Genomic DNA, 26,748 nt, shown 5'->3' with positions numbered 1-26,748 from the left:
TTCAAAGAACTTGCAGATACGGCTGGGTTAAGAGAAAGGTTAACTAACAAATTTTCTCCTTCAGGTATTGACTTAATGGGCCAAATTAGGTTTTTAAATGGGAACTTGGGGCATGAAATCATAAATTATTAAGAAAAAATCTTAAAAGTCATCTGTGAGCAAATAGAAATTACATCAAATAGATGAAGAAAATGAGACAGCTATGCCGTAGACTAGAGTGCTTATTATTTTCGGCACTTTTCCGGCAGTGGCTACTGAGAGACAACTTTAATCCAATCAAATTGGTGCACCACGGATACAGGTGGTTCCGCGGAATCCTGCAGTTTGTCAACAGCACAAAGGGGGGAGGGGGAGAAGAAAGAAAAAAAAACACCACGAAAAAAGCAAGGAGTGGAGGAAAAAAAGGAATAAGATTTGAAAAGGGAGAAAATTGAAAGAAACAAGGGGAGGGGAATAATTTGATATAATGATAATAATATGTTTAGGTCATTACAGACCTACGGTATAGGCCGAAAACAAACACAAAAATCAATCATGTTTTGCACTCATTGCCTTGAATCGTTAAGTTTGGTACTCTTCTTGTTCATGATTTCAAAAGGTGCTTTATATTTCAAGTTTAATAGGTTTAAATCGCCCCTCTTAACTCACGTTTTGCATTCTCCGGGCAATCTGAGCAAACAGCTATTCTCCTGCCCCTGGCACCCAAAATGTTTCTGTTGTTATGTGTGGGAAGGTAGCGATCAAGCAAAAAATCACATATTCAAAATCATGGGCATCGTTCATTAGGGGTAATGAGCTTTGTATTATTACATAATATCCCCCCCCCCCCCCCGATGAATAGAACTTGCTGCGGATCGACACCACTGTTCAAAATGCTTGAGAATGATTAACCACTTCATCTACATGTTTATCTCCCATCAGGCCCCGATTAATATTCTATATGAGGGCTTGTGATTTCACTTCACGCTTCGCTGGGGATCAACAAAGAGCAGCTGCCAGGGCCTTGACAAGAGGCTAGTCCATAGTGACTCCCATGTATGAAAATGAAGGAAACTAACATGGCCAACTTGGAATGTGGGACGAACATTGGCAGTAAAATTAAATGATTAAATGAATATCAGACAAAAGTTAATAGGTTATCTGTAATACCGACAGGCCACATAATAAATATATAAACCAGATTTATATTATGCTTTTTATCAGATACTTTAGCGCTCATTGCATTCGAGGAATTAATCCTTGGGATATCCATGGAGACCATGGCTGGGATTACGAAATCGGGTAGACAAAAATTGAGATGGAGTGACGAGCTCACAAAATTCATTGGCATAAATTGGATTGCATCAGCACAAGACAAGCACCTTATGGCATCAACTTGAGGATGCCTTCGCCCTGCAGTGGGCTAAAAACATGGCTGATATGATGATGATGATGATGATATCAATTCAACTAACATGAGCAGCAAAATGTGGATAAAATTTCCTGCTGAACGAAAACATGCCATGGCTGGGATTCCAAACCAAAAACCATCATGTTTGAAAGACGAGTGTTGGTTTAGCCTATATGGTGTTAAATTATCTCAGAAGTAATACTGCTGTAGACAAAGTGAATACCTTTAGGATTGTAACAGTCTGCTGGCTGGTCTTCCATCTACTATGCTGAACAGACTCCAGGGTGTTCAGAATGCTGCTGTTAACCTGTTTACTGGTACACAGAAATATGACATCTCCCCTGTTCTCAAAAAGTTGCACTGGCTACCAATTAAGTACAGGATCGCATTCAAAATTCTTCTCTTGACTTTCGCAGTTGTTCATGGTTTAGCTCCAGGATATGTTGACCTCCCTCTTAGACAGGCGTGGATCCAACGGGGGGGGGGGGGTTGGGGGGCCTTGGGGCACATGCCCCAACCCCCCTGTTGAGAAGCAAAAATAAAATTTGTAATGTAAAAATGCCATTAAAACCGAGGTTTGCCCCCTCTTGAAATAGAAGACCCTTTCTTCTTTTTTTTTTGCTTGTCAGATTTTTTTGCGTACGAAATATACTTTATTAGTGGTTGAAAACCTTTTTTTTGGGGGGGTCATCAAAATTTTCCTCCGAAAAATTTGACCCCCTCCCCCTTTTGGATAATCCTGGATCTGCCCCTGCTCATAGAACGTCTACGGCCAGGCTTGCGCTCATCTGGCGCTGGTATCACTCTTCACGTACCCATTACACACCTAAGGGGTTATGGTGAATGTGTCTTTTCATCTAATGTTCCACGGCTTTGGAACTCCTTCCCTTCATCGTTCCGTGAACTTGAAATTAAACTCAGCATCAAACTCTTAGATTGTGCCTCAAAACTCACTTATTTCAGCAGATGTGAAGTAAATTAGTTTAATTGTATGAACCTGCACCTATGGATGTTTTTTATAAAAATATGGCCAAAAATAAATGCAATGGATCATCATCATATTACTAAAAAATATTACCCTTGGTGGGTAAGGGTTATATTTCCATCTGATAAGCAAGCATTGGAATCTTATCCCTTCCATCAATCATTGCTGGGGCTGAAATTTTTACATGACTTCCAATCAATTATGCAGATGTCTTCTTTGAGTTGCATTGTTCATTATGTTTATTATCTAAGGCTTTAATTCATTTTTTGCGCCCCCTTAAAGTAGGGCTAAGGGCACATATACCCTTGTCTCTGTAGATAAACCAAGAGATTACACTAGAAAACAAGAATAAAATCAAAGAGAAAGAAGTTTGGCAAACAAAAAATGCAATTAAACAATCAAATTATTTTGTGAAGTACTGTACATTTATTGTGAATTTGAAGCTATAATAATTTGTCAGAAGTTCCTTCAATATTAAATTATCTGTTCTTTTTTTTTGCCTCTGCATCTAAGATCATAACACTACAATGTTTATGCTGCGGCATGCTGGCATGAATTATCCCAATTACATTATTATAATATTATAAATTCTGTATAACAAAAGTTGAAAACGACATCAAATTCACATAGTGAACAAAGTTGGCAACCAAACTATACACATGCGTAAAGGATATATTGTAATAGTTTTACAAGACACTCATATAACTTTTTTTCTTTCTAAATTTTTTGCTGCATAATCTATTTGTCATGGAAAGTGTCACATACTTTGCACAAACATATACTCATATATATATTTTCATAAGCAAGTCATATCTCTAAAGGATCAATAAAAATCTTGCAATATATCTTACAATATTAACTTCCTATTGTTTTTAGTCTTTGGAATACAGAAAAATAAAGTGAACTTTTATAGAAGAGCTACCACATGCATATATCACAGTTCAGTAGTGTTTTTGTTTTCCTAATTGCATGAACTTGTTTGTGATTCACAAGACAAGATGTAAGAAGGGACATATATAGGTGAGTCTTCACCAGTCTTATTGGGGCGAAGTAATTGTTACTATGACAATACCAAAATGATGTCAGCTCTTCACCTTCCCAATGCACACCCAATAGATAAGATATTGGGAAAACTTGACAGGGTCAAGGAGATCCATTCAAAGCCTTTTTAAAAGCTTTATTAAAGTACCAGCTGACATTCTATAACAGTGTAGTGACCATTATATTTTTTAAATCTGTTGATTCTTTGTGGAAATTTGAGTTATTCATTTGAAGATATTGAGTTCACTCTCTCGGCTATGTTCACTGCTTTCATTGCAATTGACAAGTGAACATGCAAATTGAGAGCTCAGTTACATCTCCAGGACTGGTACTGAACAGAATAGATTTTGTAAGATGCATAAATGATTTGAAAGATTCACCCGATGAGCATATGTCAATAATGAAATCATATTAACTCATGCCTAACAAGCAGATTGACATACCTGCTGAGCACAAGGTAGAAGGTTGCGAGTCACAGAGTAATATTAATGTATTGTGTGTTGTGATTGACCTGCCCTGCGTCAAAAATAGAACCATGGATATGGCATAGTGCTCCTTTGCCCCATCAATATCACTAATTTATTAGTTTTTGGAGAGCAGTGTGGCTTCTCTCTATTAATATGGAGTTAACAATGACTTAATAAGACGAAATTACGATACAATAGTCAAATACCTCTCTCTTGGAATTGCCTTGGGGACAGAGATTTAAGAATTTGTCAACATTGTTCCCTTGTTCCGGCAATCTCAAGGTCTAAATGTCATGAAAAACAACACTTAACAATAAAAAGGGAATTGTTTAGGACTAGAATCCACAGATTTCTTCTCTCCAAGGTTGTCAAGAAATGTATTATGGGCAAAGAGAACATTTCATGATTAAAAATGTACAATCTTAGCCTCATCTACTGTTAAGAAGTAAAATGTCATGATTGTTTCGGTAAAGAATATTCTATAAGAGTCTTATTTATTCTGTACAGGCGGAAAAAAAGTTGTGCACTATCATTAACAGTGTCAATTCACACTTACATATGTAACACATAGCTCCATGATAAAGATTTACATGTGATTAATAGAAAATATACACTTTATTTGTTACAGAAATCACTTGGAATGACAAACTTTCATTCAATTTACAAATCTCTAAATAAGGAATATACCTTTTTTTACAATATCAAAGTCATCCTTGATTATCCTGCAGCAAATTAACATTGGAAATGTGATGCAATGGCCTTATCTCTGATGATATCCCTACTGTATCATCCATATCCCTTATCATACATTCTACAGCAAGGACACCAGAAAACTAATATTTTACATTACTTGAGTTGCTTACAAATCATTTCAAGACTCGTAAATAGGAGAGTTAACACCTCTCCTCATCATACTCCAATATACATGGGAAACATATTCTACTCCAATATACATGGGAAACATATTCTACTCCCATATCAAGGAAATCTTCCAACAGGTGCGAAGCTCTGGCGGACATATATACATGGGGAAATGGTTCACAGTTCACACTATCCTATCCCTAACTTTTCAGAGTGATAGAGAATGATAAAAGTTTACTTTCACTTGTAACTTACAGGTAATACAGTGCTGGCAAAGCCAAGGGAAATATAAACATTTTTTGTCCTTATCTTGTTTCTCATTTAAGTCAGTTCAATAAAATGACTATGAATGTCCCATAAGTGATTGCTTGCAGCCAAAAATAACTTTAGCACATTTCTGTACTTCCCATCACAAAGAAATGCCCGCAATATGCACACATGATCAAAGGTCATGAATCCAAAGCAATGAATTAATAAGAGGTGCTGCAGGTGTTTTCACATCACCATGACAAATTTTACTTCTAAATAATATGCTGTGGGCCATCAAATATCTTCAGGGGAGCTTTTCATCAATATCCTCATCCAACAAGTTGTCAGATCTGACATTTTTCCATGATTTTGATTGGCTGAGAGGCACTGTTCCTATGGTAACTGTTGGATAAAATGGGACTTGTCGGATAAAACATCCGACAAGTCCTTTCATGAAACGCCCCCCTGATTACGGTTATCCAGCAAGGTCGAATAGCAGGATTAGAGAAATGAATAATACTTCTAAATGTAGACGTTAATAAGGAATTATAAAAACATCTAGGAAACAAAATTGTCCATGAAACAAAGCCTCATTTGTTAAAATTCTTATTTCCTCTCTCATAGACATAGTGTACAATATGGAGGTATATGATTAAGATCAAGTAACCTCTTATAGAATATGATGGATGTATGTTTTTAAAATGTCTTCAGCAATATCATTTGGCAGTAATGTTTATCAACCTTATGGGTGGAATTCTGAGCAAAAATTCAAACTCGAATAGCTTGAAATAACCCAAAATGAATGGCCATATATGTACAATCATGTGACATATATAATATCAATGCTTGAATGCAGGGTTCACTGTGGATGTCTTTCATACATAGACTTCTATTGTGATATATTAACACTAACAATAGGGGTCCGCACGACCATAATATTGTGGTGGTGGTGATTTTTTACCTGACTGCTAAGAAAGCATGAATGCTTGTAAGCAAGCAACCAGAGGACCGACGGCTTAAGGTCCTCTCCGAGGGACCTGGTACTGAGGATTAATGCCCTACCAAAGGGCACTAGCGCACCAAGTGGGAATCAAACCCGGGTCACCGGAATACGAATCCCCCGCTCTACCGACTGAGCTATCGTGCCTCCTAACTAATGGATAGTACAGTTATCTCAAATCAAGGGCTGTTCAATACAAATGCCACTAAAAGCAAATCTGCTTCACAAGAGCATTTTATTATAATAGAGGACTGTAATTTCATATTGTTGGATATGGCACTATTGCCAACCAGGTTAGCTTCAAAATGCATTTTGTTCACCAACATGCACAGAAATACCATGCCACTATAATACATGATCACATATTTTTCAACTAGATTTCCCTCAAGACAAATTCATGCATTTAAATACATATACTTCAAGAATAAAAAGTACAATACATGTACATCAACAATAAAAACGTTACACAAACATGATCATCTAATTCACATTTTTGTATAACATCTGTTGATATAATCATCAATGTTTCTCTATTTTACGTATAAACATTATAAACTTTGTACATTAGATTATATATGCATGATTTCAAGAGCATGTACAAATATGCAAGACACACCCTCTTCTCCTTTAAATTTAGAATCATCCATAACTATACAATCATAAATCATTCATGCAAATCATCTTCCTTACTTTCTTAACCTATTCAGCTCGACCCCATAGACCATCGAGAAGCAGTGGAAATAAATAACAAATTGCGAACTTTAAGGGCCCTCTCTAACAATTTTCATATGGTGACACCAATATATCGATGTGTATATTTGCCTAATGTGGAAATTGTAAATTAGAAATTCACTTTCAGATGAGACTCTAAAAATCATTCACTCCCATTACACACTCAAAGAATCAATTCAAATGTACGAGCATTAGTAATTATTTCCAGATTATGGGTTCATGTCTGATAAGTATTCATGGAATTTCATCCCCCTAAAAAAATTCTTGGTGATTTTCAACATTCGCTCCTGTCTTGTACATTGCCTCCTTTAAACAGTTCTCAAATAACTCATAATACTATCATTAAGAGTCCCCATTTGAAAACCCTTACCACTGAACCTACACAGAGTTGAAGATATACTCTCATAAAACATGGTCAAATTTTAGCCACTGCTTTAACTACACTACACCAACCTAGAGGGAAAAATATATACTGTAATATACAAATATCTCTGCCCTTTCCTCTCCCTCTCGATCAATCTGTCCATTTGTTGTCCCCTCTGTACTTTACGGCAGTTGTCAGGAAGGTTCCACGTGTCAAATTTCCGCTATCTGAGAGAGGAAAGAACATATGATGAAGTGTAAATAGTTGCACAATTAGTGATAAGAATTTAGTGTGGTAATCATATCTGACTCATAAGAGAAAATTGAAATTATCATTTCAATACCAGCAATGAGCTACCATGAAAACAATTGAACAAGAGTGTCACTCAGGAGAGCACAAAATACGCACAAAATACGCCGGCCTGTAACAAGGAAAATAAAGTTATTGGTCAAGCAAGAAAAGTGGATGGTGGGGACTTCACCTTTGACCTCAATAGACTTCCTGGGATCCATGTTGGTATCATACACACCAAATTATATGAGCCTAAGTTAAGTCAAACTGAAGTTATCGCGTTTACAAGGACCTCAGAAGGGTAAGATGGAAGCATGTCACTGAGACCTTGACCTTTTGACCTCCTGGGATCCATGCTAGTATCATACACATCAAATTATCTGAGCCTAGGTTAAGTTAACCTGAAGTTATCGTGTTTACAAGGAAAAGTTAACGGATGGACGGACAGACAGACGGACGGACGCCGAGCGGGATACCATAATACGTCCCTTCAAGGACAGGCGTATAAAAACTCTTACCATTGGGATTTTGGTGGTGGATTGAATTTACTGGCTTCTTCAAAGATCATCTCCTTCAGTTTTTCTTTTGGTAAGTCATCCAGCTCTGTGGCAAACGTGAATGGTTCTTCTTTCACAGGCTGGAAACAAAAATCAATGGCAAATATACTTAACACATACAGCATTGTTATGATGATAATGTCCAATAGCACAATGAACCACTGGATAAATTGTGCGGTGGAGTATGAGCACAACAAATCACAATGTGATGCAACTTGCCACAACTATGTGCCAATTCCAACAATGGGTCTTCATATAATACCAAATCGTAATTCTTTTTTTTGACAAAGCTATGACAGTTTGAATGGTTGTGATGTGGCATTTTATAGCGCAATAATCCCAGTGAGCGGGAGCTGCCACTTTGTTCTATTAACAACTCTTAGTTACTTTATGGAGTAACAGACAAAATGACCACATCCACAAAATCAGATTATAAAATTACATGCCACTAATTTCAAGCAAAAACACCTGCTCAGAACTTGTTTTTCCAAAGCTCTACTTGGTTGATTAAAGGTTTTAAACATAGTCTTGAGAAAGTTCTATAAATATAGATAAAGAAATAAAGGACTGAAAGTGGTTGGTATTCAGTATTTGGTGATTCTTTTTAATAATGGCCTTTTGAGCACACTGGCCTACATACTTCAGATGGATCGACGTGGCACAATTCCATGCACAAACTAGTCATAAACTAAAATATCCTGCAAGAGTCATAGTAGCATTATTCTCCTTTTATTCTAGTGTATTGATCTTAGATATGCCTTCCAAGAAACGAAATGAAATCAAAGAAACATTATAACCTACCTCATCTTCTGGGTCATAGTATTGCTCCAAGTAGGGGTGTGCTAGAGCTTGCTCAACAGTTATCCTCTTGTCAGGGTTAAATGACAACATCTTATCCAGCAAATCAACAGCTTTGTAAGGGTGAAAATAATAGTTAAACCAGTCTTAGAATGTTATCACATGAGAAGAACAAATGTACATAATAAATGCAATGCTGTCTGTGGTTTGTCTTCCTTTGTTCACACTCTGAATCTATTTTCTTCTGATCTTTTCTTTTTCTTCCCCTCTTTCTTGGTCTCCTCGAAATTTTGTGCATCGTTGTTCGGCCCCTTCCTCTATTCAAATTCATTCATAATTTCACGTCTATACTCGTTAACATATCTAGTTAGGCAACAACTTCATTTTTCAAAATCCTTCATGAATGACCTTCCAGATGCCCTTTTGTCCATTTCAGGTCACTTTGCATACGTTATTTATTTCTTTCATATCGCCATCATCCTAGATGCTACCACTTCTCTCAAGGTGCTATCGATAGTCTAAAGGCAACCGCACGCCTTAAGACTGGTCTAAGACCCGATTTCAGAATAAAATGTAGTAGAATTTGATGCTAATATTGAGACTAGGAATATCTTACTGTGTAATGTTCGAAACAATCATACGATCAAATCTGTGACTATGCTATCATCCTAGAATGTTTATTCAACATCATCATCATAATCGCCATCATTATTGTCATCAATATCATACACTAGACAATTATCAAAGTTATCTCTTTATAAATCAGCTACTTACCTTTTTTACATGCTTTGGGGTACATAACTCCAAAGGGGACTTTTTCCTTAATGGGCAATCCTTGAAGGTATGATCTAGCCTTCACATTGATGATGCATTTCAGGTCATCTGGGGTTGGTGTACCTATAATTCCAAGGATGTGGTTCAGCTGATCTAGATCTAAGATTCACCATCAAGTCAAGGACAACAACCGTTGACTGAAAGAGAATAAATGAATTGCATTGCTCCAAGGTAGTGTGGAAACAAAGGGGGAAACCAAAAAAATACAATTAAAAAAAATACAATAAGAAAAGAAAACAAAATAAATTTACTGAAAAGATCTTAAAACAAAATATTTCAACCACTGTCAAACATAAAGTTTAAAAAAACGATAAGTAGGAAACAGAGCAAAAGTTCTATTTGTAAGAAAATTGTAAACAACTGTAATAAAAGTACTTCCCCATACCTGCCAAAATGTCAGAAAAATCTTAATTTCATACCAATGGAATGCGCTCCCAATGTATAGTCTTTTTCAAAAGTCATTTATAACAATAAACAAAAGAATCATCTGTTTATTTTTGGCCTGAAAAGAGAGCTTCGAAAGAAACCATGTATCAACCCACACAAAAATGCACATGTGGGACTGTGATGTAGCCACTATGTGTTTTTGTGTGTATTGAACCATTTGCAACTCATATCTTTTTTAGTCAAGAGAGGTGATGGTTCCTTCTTTTGATGCTTGTAAATGACCAGGGTACACCAGATTTCAGCAACATGGACTGAAGAAGGGCATTTCATTGGTGTAAAAAGTGATGATTCCTTAAATTTTTAAAGTTCTGTGTAAGATTTCTTAGAAGCAAGATTTTGTATCACAGCTCCCTGGAGTTCATAGGCTGCTTGCAATTGGCTTTGCATGCTATATAGGCAGCTAGCTAGATAGCTACGCTAGCAGATTATGTATGACTGTATGGAAACATTGTGTGTGTAGATCAAAGAAAATGGAGCAAAACAACTTGCAATGTGAAACAAGGAAAATTGTTTTTCTCTCTCTCTTCTATATTTTTGCTTTTGAAACATGAGAGGTTCACTATGAGAATCTTCCTAGCCTGATTTTCGATGATAAAAATATACATGTATCTTCTCTCTTTTAAAAAAAAGAGGCGGCTTCAAAAATTGAGGCGGGCAGGGACAAGAAACATATATATCTTACTGGTCCTTACGTGTATGGTGATTCATTCAATCATCAGAAACCCAGATGACTCTGATCATACATGTACTGAGACAAGTAAAAGGATACAGTGTTTTCCAGGAAAGATGGGTCTCTGGCTCACCATCTCTGCCAAAATGCAACCTACAGACCAGATATCAATGGACTTGGTGTAACCTTTGGAATTCAGCATGATCTCTGGTGCACGGTACCATCGCGTTGCTACGTATTCCGTCAAGAAACCAGTATGGTCATGGCCAGGATCTGCTATTCGTGCGAGACCAAAGTCGCAGATCTGAAAAAAATTGATAAAGAAGCATACAAGTACTTGCATTTTACTGCTCTGATACACTGTTTGGATACATGTATAAAAAACCATATAGCATAAAAAATACCTTTGCAGAAGGTGATGAAATACGGAAATCACTATTGTGGCAATCTGGGTTTATATATAGTTATCTTTTCTCACCTAAAGGAAAGATGTCTATTCCATTAACCTGAGAATGATCACTCAGGAAGTGATCATACAAATAGTTGATGTATCCCCTCTTATCAATTGGATTATTTTCTAAAATATATTTTGCATGCTTAAGCAGAGCTGCCAACCTGAACAAGAACATTTCAGTATTCTTAAAGCTGAAAATCAGTATTTTGGCGAGGAAATCAGTATTTTGAAAGAAATATAGGACAACACACAAAACTGAAACTTGAGAAATCAGTATTTTGCATGAAACCATCAGTATTCTTCTCATTTTTCAGTACTAAATACTGAAAATCAGTACTACTTGGCAGCTCTGCAAGGCTATGTCACATCTTTACATCATTCCATGCAAGTCTTGCATGTTATTTGTGGGTAATTAGTTTTGCTACCCACAGGTCACACGCATTGACAGGATCTCGCTTGTTATCTCCCACACAGTTGCGCGCAGCAGCGCACAGAAGTCTGTTATACCCGCAGAAAATTTTTTTAATATGGTCAAAACTTGTTACACGTAATAGCCTGCAGGTTCCATGCAAAACACCAGTAGTGATCCGCAGGAGCCGCAAGTCACATGCAGTTAACCCGCAAGTATGCAGATTGCCTGCAAATCTCTGGCTATGCTCTCAAAATATGAGGTATCAGCAGCCATTCTATGTGCAGCCAATTGGCCATGACACGATTGTCTAGGATAAATCTGATTGGCTGTAATTAGCAAAATTGCAGAAAATTTGACATCAATTGTCTGAGATTTGGTCTGCAATCCTACTGCAACAAAGCGGGTCACAGTTGCAGTGCGTTGTGGGTTTGCAATGGGATCAAGGTGCAATCGCGTCACATAATGCGCACTGGGCTTTACACAAATTAAAAGTACACTGTCCCTCAATTGGTTTGTTGTGAAAGTAAAATTCCTTTGTGACATCACAATTACCTTGCCCGAGCAAGATCTAGATGCTTGTATGCAGTTTACATGTAGATGTGCTGGCAGAAAAAGCAGTGGAACACCCTTCAAATTTATGATGGCATTCAACTCAACAAAATACCCTAACCTGGGCAAGGCTCATTGACCCTAAATGAGTTTTGACCTTGGTCATGTGACCTGAAACTATTAGGAATGATGGTCAGTGATGCTTGATTACTTGTATGTCCAATTTTTATGCACTAGATCCATATGCTTTGAAAGTTAAAATGACATTTCAAAAGCTCAACTTTTGTTAAGATTTCAATGTTGATTACCCTAAAATGTAATTTTGGAGAAAAAATTCATGACCCCAAAAAATAAATAAAAATAAAAAAACTCACCTAAAATTCATCTATTTTCTTCACTGGCTACAAAATGAATACTATGAGTATGTCCAAAAAATATCAATGGTATATCCCTGTGAATCTTGTGCAATTAAGTATGTGATATAGTTCACACAAAAAACGTACTTCAATGTCAATGTTGCAGATGATCAGCAAATATATGCATATTGCTTTAAACCCTTTATACAGTCCCACATTTTCAAATCTGAGTGTGTTCTGAGATTGCACAATAACGTTTACCATTCATATGACGTCATTTCTTGCATTTCGCAGAGTCCATATCGGACCAATAAATCTGGCTTTTTCTGAAAAGTTACTGGCCCAACAGCAATTTTTACCAGTCTGGGACAATAGGGCCAGTGTCATGTGCTACATGTACATGTAGGTAAAGTGCGTTTTTACATTTGTGGGAAAAGTGTTTGTGGGTTACATTGCCAGTTTTGCCAAGTGCTTGAAAGTCAATACTGAGATCGCACAGTGTACACATTCACACTTGAGTGAACCCAAACTTCAAACCTTAGTTTCTACTCTGTTTTTAAAGGCGGAGCTGCGATTCTTCTGCATTCAATCAAGAATATATTTGTGAGTTATTTTAGATCAATTTTCACAAGTTATATTTCATTTTAAAGCTTAGAATATGCCTTGTCAAAATGTCAACCTCAATTAATTTTTTTTAATTATCTTTGGGCAACTTATTGTTTGTTTGGGGGTGACAGGTCATATATGTGGGCCCAGTTTCCACTGCTGTCAGGTCAAAACAACATACATGTATACAGTATGGACTGAAGAAAATCAGCAAAACACAGGTTCCATCATACAAAGTTCACAAAAGATGGTCAAGTGCTCACTTTTTAATGCATCTACATCTTAAAGCATTTTAAAATGAAGCAAGCAACAATCGATTACCTTTTGTCCGGGCAACAGCATGTGGAATTTTTACTTTCTTATAATATACAGATGATAAGTAGGAGAGAGTCATGTGCATATTAAAAGGTAAATCCATGAGATTATGCATACATTCCTCACATGAGAAGGCATAATTACTTGGAACATCTACATGTAGATATCAGCACTTATAGAGTACTGAAGTGATGCATTTGAGCGTTTTAAACACCATATCCTGGTAGATCATGATGAAAAAAAACACCCACTTCCAAAATTTGGTGAGAATCAGTCCATGGGGGCCTGAGATATGACCTCATGAATACATAATTAGCCCCATTGAAGTCAATGTATTATTGGCCTGGCTCCTAACATTTAGAACCAGGCCAATAATACAGAGGGGAGGAGAATTTATTAACAAGTAATCTACTCCATAATTACCATAACTTAAATCCCTCTGAAGATGTTGGGCATTGTGGCTTTCGCCTGTAATCCAAGCTACATTAGGGAAGTTACAATTTGATGCAGATATTCAAGATTCAAGCCCCCGTCATGTCTTTCCGGCGTTTAATGTTGGTCCCAGACATAATTCTAATTGATAGTGATACTCATCTGTTAAAACTCTAACACACACATGCATCAATCCATTATTTTGCAGATAAGCAGTAAATAATAATTAAAAAAAAACTAGGATTGAAGCTATAAAAGCTATATTAAAGCCATAGCTATTAAAGCTATATTATAAAAATCCTTATAGCAATTTGTGTGGTTACAAAAAACATATTTGATTCGTATTGTCTACTACAAAATGCTAAAGGCAAAAATAAAGTATCTAAAGAAAGGAAAGAAAGTGAGAGAGAGAAGAGAGTATGTGCATTACATGTGCATCAATTTGTATTTTCAGATAATACTCAAAAGCAGAAAACTAATTTAACAGCTGGAATAGAAACTGAAAAGATGTTTGCAAGATTTGAAAGGATGTGTTTAATATCTTTATACATATGATACAAAATTTGATGATACAAGCAACCTTTACAATAATAAACGTGTATCCAGAACCTATTTCTTGATCCGGACACAAATAATCCCATTAGCTGATGCGTGTAACCTATACTCAGTCACCACTGTACACACAGTAATACACACCCAGTTATAAACTACATGGATCGGTTTGGAGATGAAATCATCACAAAGTCATTTGTCAGTGTACATCTAGATGAAGAAGACGGCTCATTAATATCATTATCAGACAAGACAACTATGCCCCTGGCAAGATGGATGAAACTAGGTCACCTTTCACTTCAGCTTTTATATAGCAACCTGGTTTTCACAAGAAGCAACTTCGAATCTGCCCACTCAACAGCCCTGCCACTCAATCTCAAGTATCATACTAAAACTTCACCAACTGAAATCAATGGAGTGTTTTAATTAAATGCACACTCCTATTAAATGATAGGATTCTAATACAATGAAATTGCTATCAAAAGTCACCATTTTCAATCTGGTCTATCAATTATTACGTACATACATAGAAATATCATTGCATACGGTAATACGTTAAAGGAATGGTCCAGGCTGAAAGTATTTATAGCTTAATAAATAGAGTAGAATTCACTGAGCAAAATGCCGAAACCCCAATTTTATCAAAATCTGATATCAAAGTTACTGAATGTTAAAGTTTAGCAATATTTTGTGAAAACAGTCATCATGAACATTCATTAGGTGATGATGTCACCCCACTTGTTCGTTTCAATTATATTAAATGAAATTAGGTTTATTTAAATTTTTTCCTCCAAGAACTACAAAAACTGGATTGACAACTGATTTCTATTGCTGCAACTTTAATATTTCATTATATAAATGGAGACATATTATTCACACAAGTATGATATGATGAAAAAATATGATTTTACATATATGTAATTACATAAGAAAACGGAAAGTGGGGATGTGACATCATCAGCCCACCTAATGAATATTCATGACGACTGTCTTTATAAAATATTGCTAAACTTTAAACTTCAATAACTTTAATCAATTTTGATGAAATTTTCGACATTTTGCTCAGTGACTTCTACTGTTTATTGAGATATAATTATTTTCAGCCCGGACAATTCCTTTAAGTGCCACACCGAGCACGTGGCCAAATTTCATGAGAATTTGTTGAAAAATGATCAAGCAGATTTTTACTTAATTTTTGCAAATATAATGCTGTTTCCATAGCAACATAATTTCTGACACATGCAAAAAATGAGTCTCAAACATCTTTACCTCGAAAAATTTCATGAGAATTGATTGATAACTGTAATGAATAATTCAAACCAAAATTTTTTTACTTGAATTCTGCCATAAGTACATGTACCATTACCATGGTATAACACGATTTCCGACACACATGAAAAATATATAGATCTTGCACATCTATACCCCAAGATCAATGTGTTTCAAGTTTCATGAGAATTGGTTAAAAAGTGGTTTGAAACAAAAGATTTTCAACAGGCTGATGTCCGCCTAAAAGCCCACTGATTCCTACATCCCAATACCCCTTCAAACTTCATTGGCTGGGGTATTAATATATAGTACTAATATTGCTACATGTAACTTTTGATTAATAATATTACCAATCCAAGGAAAGCCTCATGTACATGTAAGTATCCCAGTAATTGGCTTGCCATCCCCCCCCCCCAAAAAAAAAACCTCTCTCATCTGGTAGTTTTTTAGTCATCAGTATCAGTGAGTATTCATTTCAGGGCTGCCAATGTAACAAGACTAATGCAATCTATATTGTGTATTTCAACAATATAAACAACTATATTTTCCCTCAGAGAAAGAACCTATTTCTTGTCATAAAGAAGCTGGTTACTCATTTATTTCAATGGAACATTAATGGCCTTCTCTGTCTGTTAACAAACAATTGATTGATGTCTGGGACTTTTTTTTACTTGATGCTGCTGTGTCAAATCACTATTACATCTGCTACATTTATAGGCTAAAGACGTCATTAAGCTGAAGGCCAGGTGGAGCTCGAGATCGCTAGTGTGGAGAGTTCACATCAGCCCAAGATTGTTCAAGCTCAACATTTTGGCCCCTTCTAGAGAAAAAGCTGAAATTCTCAAATCTTGTTGTTTGAATCTGTGAAAAAAGATAGGACTATAGTGATGCATGATTTGCATCATTGGACTCAGTGTTTTGAACAGAATATGATGGTCTGGTAATCCGGCACAATCAATAAATTAACAAAGCCAAATATTAAGTGTGTCTTCCCCTTCAAATCAATATAATGTAGTTTAATGTAAGCTACATTCAAGGTGAAATGTACTTGAACCTGCTCAAGTTCTAATCTGGTAGTGCGTGCTATTTTAGAAAAATAAGACTGATGAAAAAAGATCTATTGAAGCCTATTTCACTGTACATGTATCCTGTTACAAGCCAGGACTTATTTTCAATTCAATTCTCATTTAGAAATTCACAATCAGATGGAGCTTGCATCATCAGCAAAAAGGAGTTTTCATTTGCTGTAACATGGACGTAGTACTCATTAATGGAAAGTGAAAGTCAACTTATCAACTGCTCACGTTTGTCCACTGAAGAAGTAAATTTTTCACTTCAGTCGATGTCCCCCTTCCCCGTACACAACATCAACAACATGTTTGTGAGTGGGCTGGAACCTGCGCAGCTAGAGGATTAGCCATACCATACCATTACAAACCGGTCAGGTGACTTGAGGGTGAACTTGTGCACACTTGCTCTTCCACATGCTAAAAAAACCCTTTTCAAGAATAAGATAAGGAGAATACATCTTTTTCCTGACATAATTTTGAAGTCATTGAAAATTGTGGTTTTTGAGGAGAGATGCAAGCTAGCGCATTTCGATGGCTGCCATGCCCGCTGACCACTGCGGCTAGCTCAAATCCTGGAAGCGAGAATCCCGGCAAATGTTGAAAATGTCGCACAAAAAACAAGAAGGCAAAATCATTTGGAAATGGAACATCAATTACATGACTATACTGTACATGTAGGGGCTGAGAGCATGATGAATGACATTTAATGGAAGAGTAGGTAACAACTAGCAGTAATGGGTACTTGGTTCATGAATGAGTATGATGGTGCAAATCCGATTGGACTATGATTTTTTTGTTCATTTTAGAAGTAAAAGTATACAATATGCGATCAGCCAATAGCACAGGCAGGTTTGCATTCGAAATATCAATAATTTTCATTTGACACTGATGAAGAGAAATAGAAGTCTTTATAGTCACAATACAGAAACTCAAGTTATACAATATAAAAAAAGATACAAACATCAATTTAGAACTGAAAGGTAAATAAAGAAGGCATTGAATAATCTCAGTAATTACTACCTATAGCCTTGGGTGATTATTACACTCGAATGGTAATGACACGTTGCCAGAAATGCATTTCGATTCCCATGGAGCCATATGGGGAATCCTATTTTAAATTGGTTCTCATGAAAACATGTGCACAGAAATCTGCTGATCAGCAGACATGGGATAAAATCAAGCATTTTCTGGGACACATATAAAGTCAGTGCAGATCCTTCCAGCAACAAAAGAAATAAAAGAAAATTAAATCTCCATTTAAAATATTATTGCATGAGACCTGATTCGTTACCTTTACATTAATAAAAAAAAACGCTATTTAGACACTATTAATAAATAAGTAGTTCACCTGCAAGGACAAAAAAAAGCTTCCCAAAAGCTGCCGACATTTCACATCTTTACATCCATGAAATTACCATCTTTTTTTCCATATTTCCTTGAAATCACTTTGAATTTTTAGATTATTTGGAAATTATCAAGAAAAAGAAGAATCAGGGACTCAGTTTTATAATTATGAGGGGAGCAATAAATAGCTCTCCTAGATCTTTTAAGGAGAGCGGTAGAGGAGCACTGCAAAAAGCTCTTCTTCAACATACAAGGGGAGCTTTTTGTCAAATTAACAAAACAGATGGAGGAAATGTATGTACTATAAAGTTACAATCAACAACCAAAGGAAGTATTTGTAATTGTTTTACAATGTTTTGTAATTAGGTTGTGTGTTATCAAAACCTGTTTGAGTTAGGTTTGACTTTGGCTTAAAATTGAGTAACTAACAATTTTTTTTTCAGGGGCTCCATTTTAAATTTTTTGGGCAAATTTCGGGGGCTACTTTTGCATTTCGGGGGCTCTTTTTAAATGCTACTTTTTTGTATTTTGAGGAATACCTGTTCACTTATTAATAAATTATTACTTTTTGTTCAATATTGTATGATTTTTAAAGTTATTTTTCATGCTTAGAATCTTGGATGTGGGTGTGTGTGGGTGAGTGCGTGTGTGTGTGACTGTGAGTTGGACTTGGATATACCTGTTCACTTATTAATGAATTATTACTTTTTTTTCAATATTGTTTACATTTCATGAATATTATTGTATGATTTTTAAAGTTATTTTTCATGCTTAGAATCTTGGATGTGGGTGTGTGTGGATGGATGTGGGTGTGTGTGGGTGTGTGACTAGGAATACCTGTTCACTTGTTAATGAATTATTAATTTTTGTTCAATATTGTATGATTTTTAAAGTTATTTTTCATGCTTAGAATCTTGGATGTAGGTGGATGTGGGTGAGTGCGTGTGTGTGTGTGACTGTGAGTTGGACTTGGATATAAATGAATTCAATATCTAATTTTTACTCCATCTATTCCAGTACAATACCTTGTACTCAGCCATGTACATGTAATAAAGGCCCACATCCCCTAACTTTTCCTGAAGTTCTTTGAAAACGCAGATCTCCATGAAAATTTCATTTCTCTATTGGGGAGTCTAAATTCGGTGAGAATGTATTCATTAAGAACTTAAATATACATGACAATGAAGAAATCATCAAACTTTATTGGCAGTTTTGAATAATATTCATGAAATGTAAACTCTGTCTGAAACAGAAAATCACCATCATTGAGGCCTTTACTGAGTGAATTGTCCCCCAGAGCTCTGGCAGAGACAGAGCTCTAACTGGCTAGCTAGTAAAAGCGCCAATGCGTGAGCCTGCTGCCAGCCTTGTAAAATAGATGGAGCTTTGTTTGATGATTTATTGTCTGATATAATACCTCATCCCCTAGAAAAGAAAATAAATGATTTTTTAGTCATAATTAATAAATAAGGTAACTTATTTTGGAAGTTAATAGGCCTAAGCCGTTTTGAAAAGCAAAGCCGAATGACAACTCACCAATGCTAGGTTACAAGTCTCAGGGATTTATTTCCTGTGTAATTCGAATTATTTAATCACAGAATCGTGATATCTGTAGGGGAAACATGTGCATTCGAAATTGCACATGATGGTAGTCATAATGGACCCGTATACATGCAACTGTTTCCCGACCGTTGCATTGATTTTTTTTCCGTAGTTGGTACCGTGTGTATGGAAATACGTGGTACAGAAAAAATAACGCAACTTCGGTATTTGAAACTGCGCTACTCGCACAATTTTAAGGATTATTCATGACTTTGAGTGTGGGTTTTTGGATTATTTTTAAATGGTAAGCGGAGCTCGAGCATATTGAGTTGTTATTCACTCGGCAATAATCATGATTTTGGGTGATTTCGAGGGCGACTTTAGGCATTTCCGCGCAGGTCAACGATCGCGAGGCGCGCTATTAATCGCGCTACCAAAAATGGATTAAGGCGCGCATGTAGCGCGCGATCGCTCTCGCGCGCCTTAAAATCGAATCCCTGAAGAATATTCCCTTAGATTCTTTCTTGACTCTAAAAGATTACTTACAGTTTAAGTCACACAAGATCTACATGGAGATCTTTCTGTCTTATTTTTGTCATACACCATGTACATGTACCCCTCCCCCATCACATCAGTCTGTTGCTCATATTTTCGGTTCACCTTCATGTCCTCCCTTTCTTTAGAGGCATATCTATGGTATCAATAATTTGTCAAAGATATATTAATATTTCCCCATCTACCAGTCTCTGATTTTCTTCTTTTTTCATAATCCAGCCCTCCTGGGGACCGATTCATCAACATTTTTGTCTGACAAGTTGTCAGATCTGACATCTTTCCTTGATTCTGATTGGCTGAGAGGCACTGTTACTATAGTAACTGTCGGATAAAATGGGACTTGTCGGACAAAACGTCCGACAAGTCCTTTCATGAAACGCTCCCCAGGACATCATTATACCCCTTCCATTATCTTAATTCAAATTATTTTGCCTTTTTGGTAACATTTCCTCCCATCAGTATCTACTGCTGTCATACATGTATGACTTCATGCACCAGAGAGCTCTGTTGGCAATATCAACATTGAACACACTCAAATTGGAACATGTGGGACTGAAATGTGGAAACACTAGGCCGTTTAATAGGTTACTATCATTTGCAACACTGACATCGGTGTACATTTTTCACATAACTGTATCGCAAAATTACAATGCACAAGATATTTTTATTATCCATTTTAAAGGTACCTTGAAGTTACCCTTTGTGGCTAGTGAAGAAAAAAGGTGAATTTTACAGGGTTTTTTTTCATTTTGGATGTTCTACCCTCAATTTCACATTTTATCAAAACTGCCAACCTGTAAAAGTAGTAAAGTGGTAATCCAGAAGCTAAAAATTCATGATTTAGAGATTTAAACAAATAAATCAAAAATGCTGCATGGTATTAAAAATTTCTTTGAAGTGGTAATAAATATACAAGATACATAACAATGATGTGGCATATTTGCAAAGACATGTAAATATAAATGATGCACATGGCAATGTAAATAATGTCCTGACATTTTTTGTTGCTCTTTATCACAATGTACCTCTATAGCAGATTGATGCTTTAGTGTTTTTAAGTATTTCTGAATATCATGTGCTCCACTATGTTGCATCAAGCATGTTTTTCACCTATGGGAGAAAGTATAGGCCTATGCAAGATGACCTGTTGGTGTACTTGAGTTCGCTGCTGTGCAATGTATTAGGTGCATATTAAAATTTGTACATAGCTATTGACGCTCAAAAACATAATAGGAAATGTCGCAAGCATAAATAGGTGTGAAAAGCGCAATAATTTTGACCTTTTCTTAATAGTGGGTATATTATTCAATGGCAAAATTGGAGTAATTAATGGTTTGGATATTTATTACTTTTCGTAACAATAATTAGAAAGAAACAGACTACCTGTGCATACCTATATGCCTCATTCACTGGTGAAGAACTCACTGTGACTGATCAAGACTGATTAATTTTGTTATTAAACGCACCATCATTTAATAAGACTAGGACCCAAGAAATTCCCAAATTATCATCTCTATGATACTGACCAAGAGCAAGGTAAAGTCCAAAGAAAAAATAACTTTTTCCGATCTCCAGCACATCTTAATACTGCAATGGATGAAATATGATCCAAGCTTAACCAACCTGATTAGATGCCCACTTCATTTACCTTAAGATCACAAGTAGTATTGAGGAGCAGGTTGCTTGGTTTGAGGTCCCTATGAAGAACATTAGCTGAGTGGATATACTTGAGCCCTCGGAGGATCTGATAGAGGAAGTAGCAGATGTGTTCATTACTCAATGGCTGGGCCTTCAGCAGCTTGTACAAATCTGTTTCCATCAGAGTTTGCACAATATATCTAAATGGGGATCACCAACAAGTCAAGGAAATACTACCGAAATAGCAACAATAGAATACTGATGTTTCTTCTGTTTTAAAGTAGCTTTCTTGGAACTTCTTACAAAATGAAATTGAAACTGGCTTTGCTTATAAAAGAATTCATGCACTATTATAGGTAAAACACAGCAACATCTACTATGAGACCATAATAAATAACTTCAGTTACATTGTGGAAAATACATAACTGTGGCCTGTTATAACTTCATATCTCAAAATTCAAAAATAATGACAGCTGAAAAAACCTTTAGCCTGAATTCACAAATATTGAATTAAAAACCATCAGTTGAACCCATGGTTTATGCAGATTTTCTTTATAAATTATGCTTATTTACTGGGTATATTAAAAAAATGTCCAATATGGATGTGTGCTTTTATTACATTGAGCCAAATTGACAACTGTTGCCATGGTTAAGTATGCTATTCCATTCATGAGTCCTCTCTTCAAAACAGTGGACTAAAGAATGAAATAGCATACACGTACTTAACCATGGCAACAGGAGTCAATTTGATGCACTGTAACAAAAACGTGCATCATTATTAGACATGTTTTAATAGATGCTGTAAATAAGCGTAATTTTTAAAGGAAATCTGCATAACCAATGGGTTCAACCGATGGTTTTCAAAACCACCTTTGTGAATTCAGGCCATGGCAATGACAGCAACCTGATACTGTCTGAATACAGTCTCCTACATGTACATGGAATTCCCACAGAGAAATCTTCCTGGTCAAAAGAAGGTTACTCTAAAATAGAGTTTTCCTGAGCTGTCCTAAGCATCTTCAAATTTTGAGATACTTTTCCACAGCTTACCAATGATGAGTTCTCCTTGATGGTATAGTTTAGGGGCAGGGGTTACCATAAAGAGTTACAGTATTGATATAACATTTTCATCCTTAAAATATTCTTCATATTTTAGAGTTCAAGTACACCTAAGAAGAATCAAACAAGAATAAGGCTGAAAATTTCATAAACATCAGATGTAAAATAAGAAAGTAAAATAACATTATAAAGTTTTGCTTATTTTTCATATACATGTACATGTAAGATGTGCACAAACCAGTGATATTAACATGAGAGAGTTGAGGATGTCCCTCACACACTATTTCTTGTTTTTTATTGTTTGAATTAACGATATTCAATTTTTTGCAGATCTGACAATAACTATCAACATAAACAACTAAGTGATAAAACAACATTAATTACACATGTTCAGGGAGGAAAAAAAACTTTGTTTCACATGACAGGAGGAAATTATAAATTACATACATGTCATTATTTTATATGATGAAATACAAAAATTGAGATTGGACAATATCAATGATCCTCTCATTTGCATAATAACCAGGAAGTGAAAATAACAATTTTGTAAAATGAAGCAAAATTTTGAAATGTCATACTTTATTTTACATCCAATTTTGATGAAATTTTCAGTGTTATGCTTGTTGACTTTCACAATAAGATTATCACATTTTTACAATTCTACCTTTTCATTCAGATTTAAGATTATAAAGTGCATTTCTAGGCCCATTTAATTTTGCTAGGTAACTAGTATCATACAGAAAATACATGTCAACACCCCTCATGTGCCTTGAATGTTTCATAACACTTGGTAAACAGTGGATGGGTTAAAGAGGATGTTCATCCTGAAGAAAATTTTGAGATATAAATACCTGACAAAATAATGAAATTGTGGATGAAGGTTTGAAGAAAACCCATAACATATCAAGAAAGTTATTAGTATTTTGAGTTTTTGATTTGTGATGTCATTTTTGTAGAAGCAACTGACCCATAAGCTACATAAGCTACATTTCTACATTTCTTGATGACTTTCATTTTTTTCCTTTCAGGACTAGGTGTGAAAATAATTTATCTGTTGATTCATTTACAGTTTCTTGAGAAAATAACAATTCATTGATTTTATACCCCACCGATTTTAATGGGGAAGCTGCTCGCATATGACATCACGAATCCTATTATTAGAATTCTAATAATATTTTGAATCTATTAAGGATTTTCCTCAAACCTTCAACAATATTTGTTTTCTACTATTTGTACAATAAACGTTTTGTCAGGTTGAACCTCCCCTTCAGGGATTGGAAGTAGAGCTAAAGAAAAATTGCATTAAAAAATTGAAACAATTTTATACACATTTATTTTTTTTTCAATTTTACAAACTTAAGTGGAGTTCAAAAAGGATACACATCTCTCATGGAATCAACTGTGTCTGCTTTGATAATATCTTTGATATCGATGATCTGTGATCAAAGAGAGAAAAAAACATGAGAAAAAGATATCAATACACCATAATGTAATATACATTACACCACTCTGTTCAGACATGAAGTAATTTTGCATGAAACACAAACATTAAAAACAACCTATCTTGTGGTAGGTCAACTGACAACAAAGGTAGTAAACTACATAAAACTACTCAATTTGTTTACGTGCGTTTCTCATCATTCCCCCCCCCCCTCTACCCCTTAGACGTAAGCTTTCCTACCATGGGATTATTGATCATTTTGTAAATTATAGTAATAAATAAATTGAACACTTTTCCTCTCATTGACATATGCTGTACACCTTTGGTGTTCAGCCCCAAAATATATATGCATTATTTTTTTTTTACAAAACTTGTACAGCCAAGTGAAGATTTTCATTAGTACAGAATGAAGATGGTCAGAATAAACAACATGAATATTGTATTACAGATCACACACATAAAATGGTAAGATGATATTCTCTTCTTCTCTGTTTACAAGCAATTTTTTAGAGCTGTGCAGCTCCAGAGGAATTGCTCCATTACTATTATTAAACTTACACATGCAAAAGGTCTTTACGTATTAAGAATATCACAAAACAAATATTGTTTGAACAGTGAAGTAATACAAATTTCTTCTTTTTGGCATTGGAATATTAAAGATCTACAGGGAAATGGGACAAAAAAAACACTGAAATAAGGGGCAGTTTATCATCTACAGTGTATAATCTATTATTATTGTTCAAAAACAAATTATGAAATGTTAAATTGAGAGCCTCTTGCAATGCAAACTTCTTGTGAAAAATGTTGAGGGATGTACATGTATGTACACGAATGAAATGGAGCTTTTTAATTAATTGAATAAGAAAAAAATAACTTCTGTTTGTTTCCATAACTAGGGAAGTAATCACTCACAAGACCATTTTATTTCTTACATAGTGACACGTCAGTTTTAGAACTGAATATGAAAATAATGAATATGAACAAGTTCAGAATTAAATTCAGAAGCATACTTGCTCATTGGGGGGCTTCTGTCCCATACATGTTATGCTTTTAATATAATAATCAACAAATTGTGTTTTTTTTTTATTAAAAACTTTACTGAAATATAGTTCAGTGTTGTACTTTTCTTCACAGTTTAACACAATCAATAAAATGCTTTTGACAGAGAATTTTTAACTTGAATTATAATACATACATGTAAATTGGTACATTTAAGTTGGAAAAAAAAATAACCAAGATCAAATGTTGTCAAACTCCACAGAATTCTTTTCATGTATCTGCCATGCTATAATAACCCAGCAAAATTCAAATGCTCTAAATATTTTTCAGAGGTTGAAAATATGAATGTCCCAAATGTAAAGTGCACAATATCTTGGACCTGCCCTCATATTGATGAGTTCAACAAATATAAACTTTGATTTGGAATCAATGAAATGATTTATTTTTAAATCATCTCCTGATAGGAAATACTCCTCTTCTTTCCCCTTGAAAAACATGATGACCAATCACCATACATGTACATGCAGTGATCAAAAGAATGAATGAAAAATTCTAGCTAAAATTCAACCATTATTTTGGAGCAAGTTAGAGAAAATTGTACATAAGATTATGGTTTAACATACATAACTGTATAGTTGTAAACAGACAGTAACTTTCAAACAATTACGAAAAAGCAAAAAAGACTTGATTTTTAATAGGAAGCTATCCTGCTAAAATTAGTACTGAAATAATCCTGAGAAAATAAACTCACATTTTCATGAGAGAAGCGTGTAAGTATTTTGATCTCTCTCAGAGTTCTTTGGCAGTATGTCTGGTGCTCAAATGGACTGATTTTCTTGATGGCCACCTTATCACCTTTCAATGTGTCAACTGCACTACTGCAATGGAAAAACAAAACAGAGAAAGAAAACATTCATATATGAGAAGCATTTTTATTTCAACAACAGATGCTAATCATTCTGTTTCTTCATTACTTCAGAGTGAAGGTTATAGATTGAATAATGTATTGTTCACAGGGAAATTTCACCCTGAAAAAGCTCATTGTGAAAAAAAATGTAAGAGAAAAATAATTTTAAAAATATTGATGAATGTTTGAGGAAAAATCCATCGAAGATTAAAAAAGTTATATTGAATAAAATTTTAATTTCTTTTTGTTTGTGAAGTCATAAATGCAAGCAGATTCTCTATTTTTCATGTAGTAAAAAATCAATAGAATTAAAAAAACCTGAAATTGGTTTCTAACTTTTTATTGCACCTTTAGTATACATGTATCGACAAACTTTAAAACCTGCTCCTGATATAATTTTTGTCTTTAGTCATCATGACCCATGACAAATTTTGATATTTATGCATTTTATACTGTATATTAAACAAAGGGGCAGCTGCTCATACATGTCTATGACGTCACATATCAAAATCTCAAAATTCTAATAACTGTCGTTATATAAAGTGATCATTTAACTTTGTTC

The 26,748-nt window shown here is 35.2% G+C and overlaps 1 protein-coding gene across 1 annotated transcript; it reads right to left on the bottom strand.

Moving 5' to 3' along the window:
• Positions 1 to 2,778: 2,778 nt before the first annotated feature.
• On the bottom strand, positions 2,779 to 26,207 carry LOC121409261 (mitogen-activated protein kinase 3-like). The gene is made up of 8 exons (XM_041601140.1): positions 26,031 to 26,207; positions 24,220 to 24,275; positions 21,791 to 21,980; positions 10,786 to 10,990; positions 9,510 to 9,668; positions 8,739 to 8,848; positions 7,899 to 8,017; positions 2,779 to 7,316 (listed from the first exon to the last, which is right to left on the bottom strand). Coding segments are annotated over exons 1-8 (1,002 nt in total). The 5' UTR covers positions 26,193 to 26,207; the 3' UTR covers positions 2,779 to 7,315.
• Between the last annotated feature and the right edge of the window lie 541 nt (positions 26,208 to 26,748).

This window comes from Lytechinus variegatus, chromosome 2 (genome assembly GCF_018143015.1).
Source record: "Lytechinus variegatus isolate NC3 chromosome 2, Lvar_3.0, whole genome shotgun sequence".
Taxonomy (NCBI): Eukaryota; Metazoa; Echinodermata; class Echinoidea; order Temnopleuroida; family Toxopneustidae; genus Lytechinus; species Lytechinus variegatus.
Note: the sequence above shows the minus strand (reverse complement) of the source record. Positions and strands in the feature narration are given on the sequence as shown.